The sequence below is a fragment of the Nicotiana tabacum genome, chromosome 11, assembly GCF_000715075.1.
Source record: "Nicotiana tabacum cultivar K326 chromosome 11, ASM71507v2, whole genome shotgun sequence".
NCBI lineage: Eukaryota > Viridiplantae > Streptophyta > Magnoliopsida > Solanales > Solanaceae > Nicotiana > Nicotiana tabacum.
In genome coordinates this window covers 1,156,709-1,174,714 of record NC_134090.1, presented here as the reverse complement: position 1 = coordinate 1,174,714, position 18,006 = coordinate 1,156,709, and the positions used below count along the sequence as shown (strand labels likewise).

The window sequence follows — 18,006 nt, the reverse complement described above, 5'->3', positions numbered from 1 at the left end:
TCTTTGTTGTTCCTTACTTGTATTGAAATCTCTTTGAATTCGATTCGAAAAATCAGACAGGAATAAAACGTTCCTTAGCAAAAATGATTACATACCCATACTCGGATCTAATTTTTTTGATTAAGAACGAATGAATACTTATCAATCATCTACCGCAACACTTACTGGAGTGTGGTCCTCATTATGATTCCAGCAACTTTGGGATTTTTGTTTCAATTTTCCTTATATTTTCCAACCTAGATTCACACTGCATTATTTGTTCAACCAAAATTTTAAAAACAAAAAAAAAATCGTTGTGTCCCTTTTGCTATGCATGAAGTAATGGGTCATAATAAATGCCACCAAACCATAATTCAGTAGAGGATTTAAGGCAATATATCTCATCCTTATCTCTCTCTCTGTACCTAGGGACAAGAAACTGTTGCCTCTTCCCAGAAAAAAATTAGTCCTAAACCTCAAAGCTCTATAGTCTATATTTCCCTATCCTTTCTAGTACTTAAATGCTAACCCCAGATGTCAGATTCCCTTCATTTAATTGCAAAGATTAGGCTCCATTTATTGCTTTTTCTTCCTATCTCTATTATTGCATTATTATTATTATGCATGAAAAGTGAGGCGTTTTCCCCCAATTTGTACACATGGTAAAAAAACATGCTTTGTGTATGTGTGTGAGTGAGAGAACTCATGATACACACTTCCTACATTTTAATGAATTTCTTGTGCATCTTAACTTATGTACGTTAACGGTATAAAAGATTTTTACACTTCAATATTCATTTATTTCAATTTATATTATATAGTTTAACTTTGCAAAGGATTAAAAAAAAAGACTTTTACAATTTGTGATAATAAACACATCATAGTATTTACTTAGTTATAGGATTTTTGAAATTTATATTTTAACCATATCATAATCTTTGTATGAATATAAAAATTTCTCGTAAAGAATGAACGACGGATCGTACAAAGAAAATAATAATTAGTTACACCTAATATGAACGGTTAGCTATAGCTTTTATATATGTATATAAGCTAGTCATTTCTTTTTGGCTATTTTGGTAGGGCAATGATCAAAGTCACTAACTAGTACACCTGGCAGTCTCACAGTCCTAGAAAAGTTGCAACTAAGCTCCATCACCACATACCAATTAATTACATAATTGAAAAAAAGTTATAATATGTACTGCTACATGAAATGTGGCATTAAATATGTGAAACAGACTATAGTGGAAGCCTCTGCTATATAAGTGCATGGTTCAACTTTTCTTGGAAATGCAATTGCCTTTTCTTGTGTGTTTTCTCTAAAGCTAAAATAAAGCTTTGAATCTGTAAGGCAATTGCTTTTAAGTGTAAGAGATGAGTTATTTGGGCATTGGAGTAAGTCCTGGAAATGTTCCAGTTTATCATGGGAACAATTCGAAAGTGATTGATAGGAGAGTAAGGGTTACAGAGTTGGTGTTAAGGTGTGTGATTTGTGGTTTAGCAATTCTTGGTGCTGTTCTCATTGGTACTGATAGCCAAGTTAAAGTGATTTTCTCAATTGAGAAAATAGCCAAATTCACAGATATGAAAGCTCTTGTGTAAGTTTTTTCTTTTGTTTACTTTGCTTGTTTGCATGGGTCTTGGAGCCATGGCGTAGCCACCCTATGCCAAGGTTCAAGCGTACACCTTCCAGAAAAATTATACCGTATATATAAGTTAAATATTATTTTATATGATTTTATATTATATTTTGAATATTCTTAACACAGTTGAGTGAGATATTATTATATTTTGAATACCCTTAACACAGTTGAGTGAGCCATTCTAATGATTTAAAGTGAAGTGTTGTTTGCTGGATCAAAGTTTTGCCCATTTTATTTGCCAAAACTAAACGGAGAACACCATGTATAGTCTATTTAATTCTTTTTAATCTAAAAAAATTCCTAATAAAATAACTTTTAAAACATAAAATTTGTGTAGAAATAAACAACTAATCTAAAAGTATTTTTTTAACTAAAAGTTATTTCTTAAATAAAATTTATAATTTAAAAGAAAAATTTCAACAAAAGCTCTCTACAACGTACAAATCCTCTCGATTCTTTCTTTCCTTTGTTTTGTATGCTTATTTTTATTAGTAAAATTTATAATGTTGTTGTTTCGTTATTTTAATTTTGATTTACAAAATTATAGTTCTATTATAAGCTTTTATTGTTTAGTTAAATATTGTGTAATTTGTTCTAAAATTTTTGGTAACCATTCACCGACAACAAAAATTATTGACTTATTTAAAGTTTGAATACCCTTGACGAAATTTTTGGCTACGCCATTGCTTGGAGCAACTGTAAATTAATTTTTTTTTGTGTGATTTTTAAGTTAAGGGTTCGAACCATGAAAGCAATCACTAACCCTTGTAATAGGATAGACTGTCTACATCACAATACTTGGGGTGCGACTCTTCTCTGAATCGTTCACGCGAGATACCTTGTGCACCGAGTCTCCAATTCTATCTTTCTTGTAGAAATTACACCAGGTAGCGAGTATCCAATGCTATCTTTCTTGTAGAAATTACACCTGGTAGCCATTCTAACGGATAACTATTTAGAAATTAGTCAGTGCGTCCTGAATTTCAGTTTCTCAGGACCAAAACGTCTTGAATTGTCCTTAAGTTAAAAATTTTTAATTTAAAATTTCAAGACTAAATAAATACTGGCTAATCTCTAAATAGCATCTCTGAGAATAAATACTGACTAATCTATAAATAACATCTTTGAGAATGACAATCTTGCCCATCTTTCTTTGCTTGTTTGCGTGGTGTCTAGTTGGATTTTATTTCAAAGATTTTAAGTCTCCAAAGGTTAAAAATGTGAACTTTGTGTATATATATATGCAGGTTTTTAGTGATAGCCAATGGGTTAGCTGCTGCCTACTCACTGGTGCAAGTTCTAAGGTGCATTTTAAGTATGATTAGAGGAAGTGTTCTCTTTAATAAACCATTGGCTTGGGCTATTTTTTCTGGTGATCAGGTACAAGTTAATCCTACTTAGTTTATCTTTTGAGATTTTGTGGGTAATTGTCTATAAATGAGTTCTTGCATTATCTCCTAAAAGGTATTTTTCAAGATTTTCAAATACTTGGAAAAAGAATTCAAAGTTTTGAGAAAAAGGAGTAAGTTTTTTCGCAACAGACAGACAAACTAAAGTTGAGGTGCGCATAAGCTAATCCGGACACCACCTATATTTAAAAAAAAGAAAAGAATAGGAAAGATGGATGTCCTCTGGCCTGAGTTGGCTTTGCTTGCAGATAAGTGTAGATGTACCATTAAAGGCATAGACAGTGAGTAGCTCGTAACTCATAAACCCCAAATAAATGAAGAGAGAATCCTAGCAAAATCTATGACCAGTCTAATCATTTTTAAAAAAAAGACAGTTTTGGTCCAAATTCAACTAGTCAGTAGTTCATGGTCTGATCTTTTGGCTTGCTCTTTTAGAAGGTAATTGCTTAAAGACTCCTTGTTGCAAATTAATTTTTCAAATTCCTTTTTCTTTTTCAACATTAGACTCAACTACCATACTCCTTTTAACTTTTGGGAAACATCTTCCTATACTTTTCCTAGCCGAGTTCTATCGGAAACATCTTCTCTATTTCCTATACTTTTCCTAAGCCGAGGTCTATCAGAAACATCTTCTCTACCTTCATAAGGTAGAAGTAAGGTCTGCATACACTCTACCCTCCCAATATCTTACATGCGAGATTACACGTTGTTGTAAGTGGAAATCTTCTCATTTTTTGTTTGACATGGACTTATGGTGCTTAATCCCACAACTCCATATATCCTAATGTCCTTTCTGTCAATGATAGTATAAAGTTCAATGTCAAAAACACTCGAAAACCAACTTCTTTAGTTACATGATGCTAAACTTAAACTACATCTTAGTTCAGAATAACCATGTTTACAAGTTACATCTCTGATAGAGGTGCATTCATTCCTAACATGAAACGTAGATATACATATGCAAGAAATCACTAAATTTTCAATAAAATATTAAATAAGAACCTCTTAAAAGTCGAATCTATCAACGTTAATTCTTGAATCGCCTCTGACCGCTAATATTTCCTTCATTTGCAGTTGATGGCCTACTTGACACTAGCCGCGTTGGCCGCGGCCGCACAGTCGGCCGTGTTTGCCAAGTTAGGGCAAACAGAGTTACAATGGATGAAGATTTGCAATATGTATGGCAAATTCTGTAACCAAGTTGGAGAAGGCATTGCAAGTTCTCTAATTGTGAGCCTTAGTATGATAGTACTCTCTGGCATTTCAGCTTTTAGTCTCTTCCGTTTGTATGGAAATAATAGTAAAGGAAAGGGCAATGCAATATGATGAGGACTCTTTAGTTTGGTGGATTTCCCTTGGTCTTTCTTTCTTTTTTTTTAGATCTTTTTTCTTTTTCATCTTTTCTCTGGCTGTTGTAAAATAAATCAAGACCCAAGTTGGTGAGATTATAATCATTTCATGTTGCTTGATACCTAATCCAATATTCCCCTATCAGTCGCTGAGTTTTTATCAAATCCTTGCTTATGCAATGTAAAAGTATTTTATTTATCTATCCAACTTAATAAACTAATACGGCCATTTCTCATCTATAAGTTGTGAAGATCAATGTAAAAAAGCTTAGGGTAAAACGCATTTTTTCAACCATGAAAAAATATTTATGCAATAATGAAAACCAGAACAATTGCATGACTTAGAGAATATACTTGGAAACGTTACAAAAACACTTGAAAACGATAGGATTTGTTAAAATAGACCATTTTTCAAGGCCAAGAATGGGAAGAGGAGATGAAGGAAGAAGTTATATAGAGAATAATACCTTAGAAGCTTATTAAAATAAATCCAGTAGTCGCTTATGCAACATGCGACCTACTTTAAAAACCTTCTATACTATTTGCAGGCATATGTTCTCCCCTAAATTTATTTTTTACTACTAACATTTTTCCCATCCATCTATTTAATTTTTCCCTCACTCTTAATTAAGCTATGGTATCCTAGTCTTTTTCATTGTTTACCTTCAAAATCGGATAACAATTGAATTCATACGTGATTTTAAGAATATGTGATATTAGTTGATACAAAGTGAGAAATCGGATTTAATATGAAAAAATAAATAGAAACACAAGTGCAAACCACACAGATTGAACAACTTAAGCCTTGCAAAGCTAACTTCCTTCCAATTTGAGAATGATATTATTGGGACCAGAATATTATTGAGGCCAAAATAATATGAACAAAGCTGGAAATGATAGTATGTTATTCTTTGAAGTCTTTTACAATGTGTCCCCTTATGAATTACTAAGTTCCCTTTATATATTGAGAGAGATGAAGCTTTTAAAATATTATTTTATAAGAAACTATGTAGACCGTTGGCTCATTTTTTAACTTAATTCCGTGATTTTTGCCATAACGATTGATTAATGGCGAGAATCACGGTTCCTTGTCGGATGAGTTGGTGAAGATTTTCTTCGAGGCCGTTAGAAGCAGGATCGGTCGTGCCCTCCGTAAACTCGAGGGCAAGTCTGATGGTCTTGTCTAACTTCGAACCTCGATATCGAGGTCAGTTTTATTTGTGACTTCGATTTATTGCAGATGTGTCGAGCCTAGTCTATTGTTCCAGATGCTCGACCGAGCATCGATCTTGATTTTACACGTATACAGATAGCCCCTTCATTTTTTGGAGAGTAAATGATAAAGAACGATATGAACGATAGTAAACGATACAGATAGTCCCCTCGTTTTTTGGAGAGTAAATGATAAAGAATGATATGAACCCTCGGTCCTTACTTCGATAACTCATGACGATGACAATGGATACATAATGTAGGTGATAAGAATAGTGAAAACATCCCGTCAGTCCGGTCTTTGAGGCATTAAATGTGTGTCAGTTGGCGGTTGGCCATTTCAGGAGATGAACCGCTGCTTGAGAAACCTATAAATACCCTTTAATATGTTTGTTAGAACTTTTACACTCAAATCCTTCTTGTTTCTAAGAAAACTCCACCTTCTTCAACTTCTGGTTTTCACATTGTTAACCTCAAGGCTTCCTCTTACCAACAATCTTTTTCCTTCGTTTTTTATAAAAATGGCAAAGACTTCAAAGTCTGTTCCTCAAAAAGAAGCACTATCTTCTTTAAAACCTTTTGAAAATGTTCCTCATGCTGCTACTGAGAAACCCCCTCTGAGATCATACATCCCTACTAGGTGCCCTACTCTGGCTGACTTCAAGGTTGAGAATACGCCCATGGTATCGGGTCGATGTGAACCTGTCTCGAGGTAGATATGTACAATTATGGACATCATCCTCGATAAGGTTAAAGAGGATTGCAACTGGGTAGGCAAACATGTAGTGGTTCTTACCCCTAAAGAATCAATTACCACCTACATGGAGGGTTTCTTAAGTGTTTACACTTACCCTTTCACGTTGGGTTCTCTAGACCCGGTTATCATAGCCTTTTGCAAAAGGTATGATGTGACTCTCGGACATATACATCCTTCATTTTGGAGGATCGTTATTCTGCTTCGATTTTTCGTAAGCAAGGCCGAAGGATGTCCATTCACCATCGACCATCGCATGCGCCTGTACAACTCTCGACTTTACCAAGGAGGGTTAATTAAGCTTGCACGCCGAGCCACCAAGACCTTATTCTCGAGTATCAATGAGGATTGAGATCGGGGATGGATTGGTAGATTTGTTCGAGTGAAGACCTTAGACTTAATCCCGGCTGCGAACATGCCATTCCCTGAGAAATGGAACACGAAACGTAAGTTTAGCTTTGCCTTCGGTATTCCTTTTATTGCTTTTCATTCAGTTTGGTTTCTCATCGATGTTATGTGATGCAACTGTTTCCCAGATGCCGAACCCCATTCCCGAACTTAAAGAGTGGGTCGAGGGCATTGCGACACAAAGACCTTACTCCGTGCGCTTATGGCGTGAGCTCTCGAAGGGTCGATGGGAGGCCCGTAATCATGGTAAGGGTTTTTACCTAAAAATATATCTGATCTCATTTTTCATCATCAACCTCTGATCTGTTATACTTTCATTTTGTAGGTTTAGAAAAGCACGTCGAGATGAGGCCTCCATTAACTGATGATGATATACACACTGATCCCCTTGATTCGAAACAAGTAAAAGAAAAGAAGAAAAGGAAAGCCGCGAGTACCTCAGATCCTAAAAAGGAAAGACCGAGGAAGCGGTCGACGTATAAGCCTAAGAAAGCTGGAGCCCAAGAAATTTCACAGGACTTACTTAATCGGTTGAGGGATGAGTCCGAGAAAGAAGAAAATTTTGAGTTGGTGGCCGCGTGAGAAGTGTCTTCGAAATGCCTCAAGCCATGGAGGCCATAGAAGAAACAGTGGCTGAAGTCTCCGATAGGGTCGAGACCGATTTGGCCCGAACCAGTGAAGTCGAAAAAGAAAATGTGGACGGTACATCCCGATTAGAAGATAATGCACCCTAAGAGGCACTTAGGATGATTGACCTTTTTGGGTCACCTTTATTTACAAATTCTATGATAAACGAGCCTCAGGTGTTGAGAGGTAACCTTGGCGAAGGAGCCCAAGGAGTAGCCGATTCTTTCCAAAATTTTTTCGACGGCCTGGATTTCGCTGCTTCGGAAGATGTTTCCGGTTTGGGTGACTTATCGGTACCAAGGAAGATATCATCCCCGGGAACTGGCGGATCCTCTTCAAGCCCAAAATTAGTGAACCAGTTCCCTACTCCGAGTGTTGATCCTACTCGGGGGCGGGCAACTTTTATGTCCATCCTGGGGGACGCCCGAGTTCTTTCTGCCCCGAGGGGAATTGCTAGTTATCTTCGGTGCTTGGTTACCGAAGAGGATCAAATAAAAATGAATGAGGTAGAGGCGCCCTGTCGTTTCAACGAAGCACAACATGCACTGAATCGTGTAATTTCGTATATCCCTTTGTTATATACTTAGATTCAATAGTGAGTAATCCTAATCATCTTTCTTTGTGCTTGTAGGCCTCCGTGTTTCATCATGAGGCCTTTCTTCGATTCCGGGAGGAGTTCAAGCGTCACAAGGGCGAGACTCGGAAGCTTGCTGAGAAGAAGGATACTTACAAGCTTCTTAGTGAAAAGCTTCAGGCCGAGTTAGAAACGGCTCGGAAGGAGCATATCAGTTTGCTTGAACAAGTAATACGAATATTCGATCTCAGTGATGACGATTCATATACTTTTGCTAATAACCCAAAACTACAAGCTCAAAAGAGACTTGACCAGGCCGGGCAGCTTCAGGTAGAGGTGGATGCGGTGAAGCCCGAGGGTGAAGAATGGAAGAAAAATATGGACCGTCTGGCCTCGAAAAAAGAAACTGCGCGGGCACAATTGGCTTTTGCTGAGTTTCAGCTTCGGACTGCAAAGGAGAATAACTCGGCACAGGCAAAAACGATCGAGAAAATCCAATCTCAGCTGAGTTTAGCTATTTCTGGCCAAGGAGATCGAGGCTGCAAAGTTAGAAGTCATTACGACCCGGAACGAAGCTGACAAAGGGGTGGCCCAGCTCAAAGTTGATGCCGAGGCTATCTAGGAGCAGGCTAAAAATATGGTGAAGCATGCGTGGTGGGAATCGCAAAAGAAGACCCTTGAGGGAGTCCATGCCTAGAAATTCGACATATTGAACGAAATTGAGAATGCCAAGACATGTGAAGCCAATGATCGAAGGCTAGCTTTTCCCGAGGAGGATTCTGATGTGTCTGAAGAATCGGGCGAGTCCGCTGGCGAGGAAGACTCCGCATGTGATGACGCAACCCCCAGTGAAGATTAGGTCATTCAAAAAGGTTTTTGTACTGTCTCTTTTGTTGAGGCAATATGGCCTGTGTATATAACATATAACGGGGCTATTCAGCCCTTGTAAAAAGTTTTGATACATATATATATATAAGGCTTTTCCCTTTCATAGCTTTCAAATTTCGTCTTTGCTTTATTTGTATTTGCAAATGTCGAGCTGCCTTAACATGAAATAATTAGGTTGTGTCCGAAGGTTCGATCAACCCTTACGTTTACTACCTTTCTGGGTTAAGGCATTGTAGGGGTTCAGTGTTACCGAAAATTTCCCCCCGAAATATCTTAGGTTTATTGCCTTACCGAGGGCAGCTTTTAGAACTGGTTATAAGAGGCCTTGTATTTGTTACGAGGCCCGGACATCTCTGAGTTGCGTTAATATGGCCGTAGCCTTTTCAGTTCGGGCGTTTCCTAATGGGTTTGTCATCCCGAGTTATCTGAGCATGCCTAGGATAACTGTTCCTGAGAAGGGGTGGCCGTGGCCTTTGAAATTCGGGCGTTGCCTAATAGGTCTTTTGCCCTTGTAATCTGATAGTTTGGAACGTCCGAGATTGTTTTTCAATCGGCAGTCCTCGAGTGAATATTCGAACTCGTATTTAAGATTACCTTTAGGTTCGATGCCTAGTTCCTGAGTGAATATTCGAACTCGGATTAAGATTTCCCTTAGGCTCGACATAGATCGACAGTCCCCGAGTGAATGTTCGAACTCGAATTAAGATTGCCCTCGACATCGATCGACATTCCCCGAGTTAATGTTTGAACTCGTATTAAGATTGCCCTTAGGCTCGATATCGATCAACAATCCCCGAGTGAATGTTCGAACTCGGATTAAGATTGCCCTTAGGCTCGACATTGATCGACAGTCCCCGAGTGAATGTTTGAACTCAGATTAAGATTTCCCTTTGGCTCGACATCGATCGACAGTCCCCGAGTGAATGTTCGAACTCGGATTAAGATTGCCCTTAGGCTTGACATTTCTAAGCATAGGGAATTTCTTGAGAAATGCAAAAAACGTGTTCTTGGGTATATAATGCAAAGAAGGCTCTTTTATTCTTGCACATAATAGTCGCTCATGTATATATGTTCAATGTCAAGGCTCGATTGACTTGAGCGGGAACAGTTTATTTGACCGTTTGACCCTTACAATAAATCCTATTGATCGAGGACCCTTAATCATGAAGTCGAAATGCTTTGTTAAATTCTATATTCGGGGATGCCTTGAATGTTATTTGTAATTATTGCAACCGGTTTGTTTCTGGCCTTCGATTCTAAATTAGTATGATTTACTTGTTGCCTCATTAAAAACCTTGCCACAAAACCCATTTGGGACAAAATCGGTCTAAGGGAAAAAGAGTGCAACACATGCTTTCAGACGTAGGATCTCGTACCATCCTTTGTAAGTTGCCTGCAAGTGTTAGTTTAAAACGTAAATAAAAGAAAGAATTGGGGTTGTACCTTAGTAATAATATCGCTTTAAGTGAGTTATATTCCAGTTGTTCGGTAATTTCTCGCCGTACATTATTCCGAGCTTGTAGGATCCCTTTCCAGTGATCTTGGTAATTTGGTATAGTCCTTCCCAGTTCGAACCCAATTTCCCTTCATTCGGGTTTTGGGTGCTCAGTATGTATTTTCTTAGTACCAAGTCCCCAATGTTGAAATATCGAAGGTTGGCCCTTAGATTGTAATACCTCTCGATCTGTTGCTTCTGGGCAGCCAATCGAACAAGGGAGGCTTCACGACTTTCATCCAATAGCTCCAGGGTCGTATTCATAGCCTCGTCATTCAATTCCTTTGTTGCATATCGAAATTTGATACTTGGTTCCCCGACTTTGACCGGTATTAGGGATTCGACACCATAAACCAATGAGAACGGAGTAGCCCCGGTAATGGACTTCGCAGTCATGTGGTATGCCAAAGGAATTCAGGCAGAATCTCCTTCCATTTCCCTTTGGCGTCAGTTAACCTTTTCTTTAGGTTTTGGATTATGGTTTTGTTGGTCGATTCGGCTTGCCCGTTCCCGCTAGGGTGATAAGGTGTCTATAAGATCCTTTTGATCTTATGATCTTTGAGAAACTTGGTCACTTTGCTGCCGATAAACTGTTTTTCGTTGTCACATACAATTTCGAATGGCATCCCGAACCTACATATGATGTGGTGCAAAATGAAGATGATGACTTCCTTTTCCCTAAATTTTTGTATGCCTGCGCTTCAACCCACTTAGAAAAATAGTCAGTCATAAATAAAATAAATTGAGCCTTACCAGGTGCCCATGGAAGGGGGCCGACGATATCCATCTCCCACTTCATGAACGGCCATGGAGACAAAACTGAATGCATCAGCTCCTCAGATTGATGAATCATCAGAGCGTATATTTGACATCCATCACATTTTTGGATGAAAACCTTTGTATCTTTTTCTATGTCGAGCCGGTAATACCCAACCCTGATTATGTTTCGAACCAATGATTCGACGCTCGAATGATTTTCATAGGCACCTTCGTGGATTTCCCTCATAATGTACTCAGTATCTCCTAGACCTAGACATATTGCAAGTGGGCCATCGAATGATCTTCTGAACAGGGTTCCGTATTCGGATAGACTATATCGGGCTGTCTTTGTACGCAAGGCCCTCTATTCTTTAGGGTCCGAGGGTAACTTTTCGTTCCTAAGATACTCTACGTACTTGTTCCTTCAGTCCCAAGTTAGGCTTGTTAAGTTGATCTCGGCGTGACCTTATTCCACCGCCGACCTCATAAGTTGTACGACTTCATCTGAGTTGAACTCGTTGTCTTCGATTGACGATCCCATGTTAGCGAGGGCATCGACCTTGCTGTTTTGATCCCGAGGTACATGTTGCAAAGTCCATTCATTTAACCGATGCAATGTCACCTGTAACTTGTCTAATTATCTATGAATTCGTTCTTCCCTGCCCTCGAACGTTCCATTAACGTGGTTTACCACAAGAAGAAAATCACACTTAGCTTCGATCACCTCCATCCCTAAGCTTTTGGCTTGTTCGAGTCCTGCAATCATGGCCTCATATTCGGCCTCATTGTTAGTCAATTTTGCAGTCTTAATAGATTGTCTAATTATATTACATGTTGGAGGTTTTAGTACGATACCAAGTCCGGATCCTTTTACGTTCGAGGCCCCGACTGTAAAGAGGGTCCAAATGCCCGAAGAAGTTTCTGAGTTTACTAACAACTCTTTTTCAACCTTGGGTATTAGGGCAGGCGTGAAGTAGGCCACGAAGTCCGCCAAAATTTGGGACTTAATGATGGTTCGAGGTTGGTACTCAATATCGTACCCACTTATTTCCACGGCCCGTTGGGCCAATCGGCCTGAGAATTCGGGCTTATGCATGACATTCCTCAACGGGTAAGTAGTTACGACACATATGGGGTGACATTGGAAGTAGGGTTTCAGCTTCCTAGAGGCACTTAGCAAAGCGAGCGCCAATTTTTCTAGGTGAGGGTACCTAGTTTCGGCCTCAAATAAGGTTTTGCTAACATAATAAATTGGAAATTGCGTACCTTGTTCTTCTAAAACAAAAACTCCACTTACCTCTACCTCCGAGACCGCTAGGTATAAGTACAATTGTTCATCTGTTCTTGGTGTGTGAAGCAGTGGTGGGATCAATAAGTATCTTTTGTGTTCCTCCAAAGTACGTTGACATTCTGGAGTCCATGAGAAGTTATTCTTCTTTTTTAATAGTGCGAAGAATTAGTGCGAAGAATCCCTAATCACCCGGGTCCTTCCGTATTTAGTTGTACCCGAAATAGGCATCGAGAAAACTGAGGGTCTCGTGGCTGGTCGTGGCATCAATCATTCAGTCTATGTTAGGCAACGAAAAAGAGTCTTTGGGGCATGCTTTATTCAAATCTTTATAATCTACACAAATTCTTAGTTTATTCCCCTTTTAGGGACTACCACTATATTTGCTAACCAATCTAGGTATTTAACCTCTCGAATGGACCCTATTTTTAGGAGTTTATATACCTCGTCCTTGATGAAAGAATGTTTGACCTCAGACTAGGGCCTCCTCTTCTGCTTGACTGGATTAATATTTGGGTCTATGCTTAGTTTGTGAGTGGTTGTTTCTGGTGGGATCCCTGTCATATCAAGATAAGACCAGGCAAAACAATCTATGTTAGCTATAAGAAATTGAATGAGTTTTTCCCTGAGCTCGGGTGTTAACCCCGTGCCCAGGTATACTTTTCAATCGGGCAAATTCTCGATCAATATAACCTGTTTCAATTCTTCGATCGTTGATTTCGTTGCGTTAAAGTCATCAAGGGCTATGAAAGATCAGGGAACCCCATAATCATCATCTTCATTAGTCTTTTGTATATCCAATCGGGTCGCGACCAGTATCTGTGATTGCTATTTGGCCTCTTGGCTCATGTCCGAGATTGGTTCCTTCGATGTTGTGGATGTTGATATCAGAATCACTTCTTCGACTGCAAACATTTCTCTTGCGGCCAGTTGTTCCCCGTAGACTATCTTAATCCCCCCTGGGGCCGGGAACTTCAATACTTGGTGAAGTAATGAGGGCACTTCCCTCTTGCGATGGATCCATGGCCTACCGAGGAGGGTGTTGTATCTCATGTCCTCTTCGATAACATAAAATTTGGCCTCTCGTATGACCCCGGCGGTGCTGACCGGTAATGCTATCTCTCCCTTGGTGGTTTCACATGCCATGTTGAACCCGTTTAGGATTCAGATCACATGCACAATTTTATCTTTCAGGCTGAGCTGTTCTACGACCCTCGACCGAACTATGTTGGCCGAGCTACCTGGATCAATTAACTCACATTTAATTCTAGTTTCATTTATGAGTACATATATTACCAGTGCATCGTTGTGAGGTTATATGATCCCTTTTGCATCCTTGTCGCTGAAGGATAAGACTCCTTTAGGCGTGTAATCTCGAGTTCGTTTCTCCCTGGTGAAGGAGATTCTGGTGAGTTTCGTCACTAGCTCTTGTGGGATATTGACCCCACCGATTATCATATTAATGATGTGTTGAGGTTCGATATCTTCTTGTTCTGTGTGTCTATTAGAATCCCTGTTCCTGAAATGATTCTTGGCCCGGTCGCTTAAGAATTGTCTAAGGTGCCCGTTGTTGAATAGTCGGGCTACTGCTTCCCCCAGTTGCCGACATGCTTCCGTTCTATGACTGTGTATTCCATGATATTTGCATACCTGGTTGGGATCTCTTTGAGCTAGGTCATATTGTAGAGGTCTGGGCCATTTGGTATCTTTGATTCGCCCGATGGCTGATACGATGGCAGCCGCATCGATATTGAAGTTGCACTCTGATAATCTCGGTGCTTCTTTAGGCCCGATAGACCTGTCGAAGATGTTTTTGGTCATGAGTCCCCGGTTGTTTCGACTTTGTTCATTTATCCTTTCACCTCTTGAGGGTTCCTCCCGGATCCACTGATCTTCCGATCTCCATTATATGGCCGATATCGATCTATGTTTGATCTCGGTTCACGATCGATGTCTCTCTTGACTCTGTCGAGGGTCCTGGCGGGGTAAACAGACTCTGAAGGGACCCGAGTTGATCATCTTTGACCTTGATTTTTGATTGATACCGATTGTTTACATCAGCCCAAGTAATGGCAGGGTACTCGATCATATTCTGCTTCAATTGCTGTGAAGCCACCGAGCTTCGGATATTAAGTCCGCGAGTGAAAGGTTGTACGGCCCAATCATTAGCGACCGACGACAGATCCATTCGTTCAATTGTAAAACGGGACACGAATTCCCTGAGCATCTCGTTGTCTTTTTGTTTGACCTTGAAAAGGTCCGATTTCCTGGTTTTGACCTTGATGGCACCAGCATGTGCTGTTACAAAAGAATCTGCAAGCATAGCAAATGAGTCAATAGAATTATGAGGGAGGTTGTGATACCATATCATGGTTCCCTTCGATAGGGTCTCCCCAAATTTCTTCAACAAAACATACTCGATTTCGTCGTCTTCCAATTCGTTCCCTTTCATAGCACATGTATAAGAGGTTACATGTTCGTCTGGATTGGTCGTTCCGTTGTACTTAGGTATTTTGGGCATACAAAATTTCTTAGGGATCGGTTTTGGGGCCGCGCTCGGAGGAAAAGGTTTTTGCACGAATTTCTTAGAATCCAGTCCATTCAGTATCGGGGCGCTCCTGGGATTTGGTCTACCCTGGAATTATAGGTTTCGACCTTTTTATCATTTGCTTCGATCTTCTTTTCCCCTGACTCTATCTATTTTTTCAGTTCCTCGAGCATTTTTATAATTTTGAGGTTAGTCCCCAATTTTTTTTCATTTGACCTTACCACGACTGGCCCCGTTATGTGGGTGACTTCTTGGGGTGGACCGGGTTCAACCCTGCTCAGTGCCTGGGTTTGGCTCTGCAATTGAGCTATCGCCACCTGTTGAGCTTCAGCATTTCAAAAATCATGCATAGGCTGATCCCGTCTTCTTCGATATTTTGGGTGTTTCGAGCTGCAGACCGGGTTCCACCATGGGCAATGTTTTCAGGACCAATATGTTGGTTCGCGTTGATGTCCATATGTGAATTAACATCTATTGGATCTGCGACCCGAGTCCCAACGGGATCAGCGGGTGGCCTTACATCACCGGGCGTCACGTTATTATTCTCACCTTAATGACCTGATCCGTTGTCGATATGCAGGGGCAGTAATTGAGAGTTTGTCATCCTTAGCGTGAAATCAAAGACACTTCAAAGGGCAAGTGTAAAGTAGTGTGTATTATAGAGATTTGTATCAAATAACCTCTATTATCCGTATCCCCACGGTGGGCGCCAAATCGTTTACCCTCAAAATCGGATAACAATTGAATTTATACGTGATTTTAAGGATATGTGATATAATTTGATACAAAATGAGAAATCAGATTTAATATGGGAAAATAGGTAGAAACACAAGTGCAAACCACACAGATTGAACAATCTAAGCCTTGCAAAGCTAAATTCCTTCCAATTTGAGAATGATATTATTGGGACCAGAAGATTATTGAAGCCAAAATAATATGAACAAAGCTGGAAAAGATAGTATGTTATTCTTTGAAGTCTTTTACAATGTGTCCCCTTATGAATTACTAAGTTTCTCGAGCATTTTTATAATTTCGGGGTTAGTCCCCAATTCTTGTTCATTTGACTTTACCATGACTGTCCCCGTTTTGTGGGTGACTTCTTGGGGTGGACCGGGTTCAACCCTACTCAGTGGCTAGGTTTGTCTCTACAACTGAGCTATCGCCACTTGTTGAGCTCGAGAATTTCGAAAATCATGCGTAGGCTGATCCCGTCTTCTTCGATATTTTGGGTGTTTCGAGCTGCAGACCGGGTTCCACCATGGGCGCTGTTTTCAGGACCAGTATGTTTGTTCGCGTTGATGGACACATGTGAATTAATGTCTATCAGATCCACGACCCGAGTCCCAACGGGGTCAGCGGGTGACCTTACATCACCAGCCACCACGTTGTTATTCTCACCTTGATGACCAGATCCGTTGTCGATATGCAGGGGCAGTAATTGAGAGTTTGTCATCCTTAGCGTGAAATCAAAGACACTTCAAAGAGCAAGTGTAAAGTAGCATGTGTTATAGAGTGATTTGTATCAAATAAGCTCTATTATCCGTATCCCCACGGTGGGCGCCAAACTGTTTACCTTCAAAATTGTATAACAATTGAATTTATATGTGATTTTAAGAATATGTGATATTAGTAGATACAAAGTGAGAAATCAAATTTAATATGGGAAAAATAAATAGAAACACAAGTGCAAACCACACAGATTGAACAACTTAAGCCTTGCAAAGCTAACTTCCTTCCAATTTGAGAATGATATTATTGGGACCAGAATATTATTGAGGCCAAAATAATATGAACAAAGCTGAAAAATATAGTATGTTATTCTTTAAAGTCTGTTACAATGTGTCCCCTTATGAATTACTAAGTTCCCTTTATATATTGAGAGAGATGAAGCTTTTAAGACATTATTTTATAAGAAACTATGTAGACCGTTGGCTCCTTTTTTGACCTAATTCCGTGATTTTTGCCATAATGATTGATTAATGGCGAGAATTACGGTTCCTTGTTAGATGAGTTGGCGTAGCATTTTTTAGAGACCGTTAGAAGCAGGATCGGTCATGCCCTCGGTAAACTCGAGGGCAAGTCTGATAGTCTTGTCGGACTTCGAACCTCGATATCGAGCTTAGTTTTATTTGTGAATTCGATTTATTACAAATGTGTCGAGCCTAGTCTATTGTTTTAGATGCTCGACCGAGCATCGATCTCGATTTTACACGTATACAGATAGTCTCCTCATTTTTTGGAGAGTAAATGATAAAGAACGATATGAACCCTCGGTCCTTGCTTTGATAACTCATGACGATGACGATGGATACATGATGTAGGTGATAAATTCTAAACCCATTTGAGCTACTGCAAATGTTTTTTTTTTGAGATTGGGAACATGATTAGAAATCTTAAAATAATGGAGAGTAAATGATTAGAAATATTAGAAATATTCTAAACTCATGTCTTCTCATGATCCAATGCTAAGTTTACTTATTCTTATTCAGTACGACATTATATGTGACATGAATACATGCTTATATGTATTACCCATTGTTATGCGCTTTTATTTGTTATATTTACATTCAGTAGGGATAAGTGGCCAACCTCCCCCAGCGTGAGTGCCATGATGTCAGGGTTACCTACCCCACGCCCGCATGTGCCAACTGTTTGTTAGGGAGATAGGTCGACACTCCCCCGTACGTATTCCCAGTTGCTCATGTACGCAAGGCCATTATGCATAACATTTAACTTTGAAAAGTTACGTCTTAAAATATATATAACTCAGTTTCTATTTCATATATCAGTTATGGGCTCAATTTCTACGTTAAATTTCAGTTTCAGCTTACAGTTTATCTTACCGTTTATCTTACAGTTTCAGTTTCTAGCTTATTACTTGGTTGTAAAATTTTATATGATTTATATGATTTTTCGTATATCCCTTTTCTTTCTTATGTTTTCCAGAAGGTCTCACTCCGCCATTTTAGGAGGTAGCCTATGAGACTTAATGGGTATCCTTTGGTGGTACTTAGCCCGTTGGGCCTGCTATGTCGTGTGGCAGGTATTGAGGACACAGGTAATGCGGCAC

At 39.5% G+C, this 18,006-nt stretch overlaps 1 protein-coding gene across 1 annotated transcript; it reads left to right on the top strand.

Moving 5' to 3' along the window:
* Positions 1–1,237: 1,237 nt before the first annotated feature.
* LOC107761979 (CASP-like protein 2B1) lies at positions 1,238–4,510 on the top strand. The gene is made up of 3 exons (XM_016580282.2): positions 1,238–1,580; positions 2,873–3,005; positions 4,109–4,510. The coding sequence occupies exons 1-3, from the start codon at positions 1,357–1,359 to the stop codon at positions 4,358–4,360; spliced, it is 609 nt and encodes a 202-aa protein (XP_016435768.1). The 5' UTR covers positions 1,238–1,356; the 3' UTR covers positions 4,361–4,510.
* Positions 4,511–18,006: the final 13,496 nt, after the last annotated feature.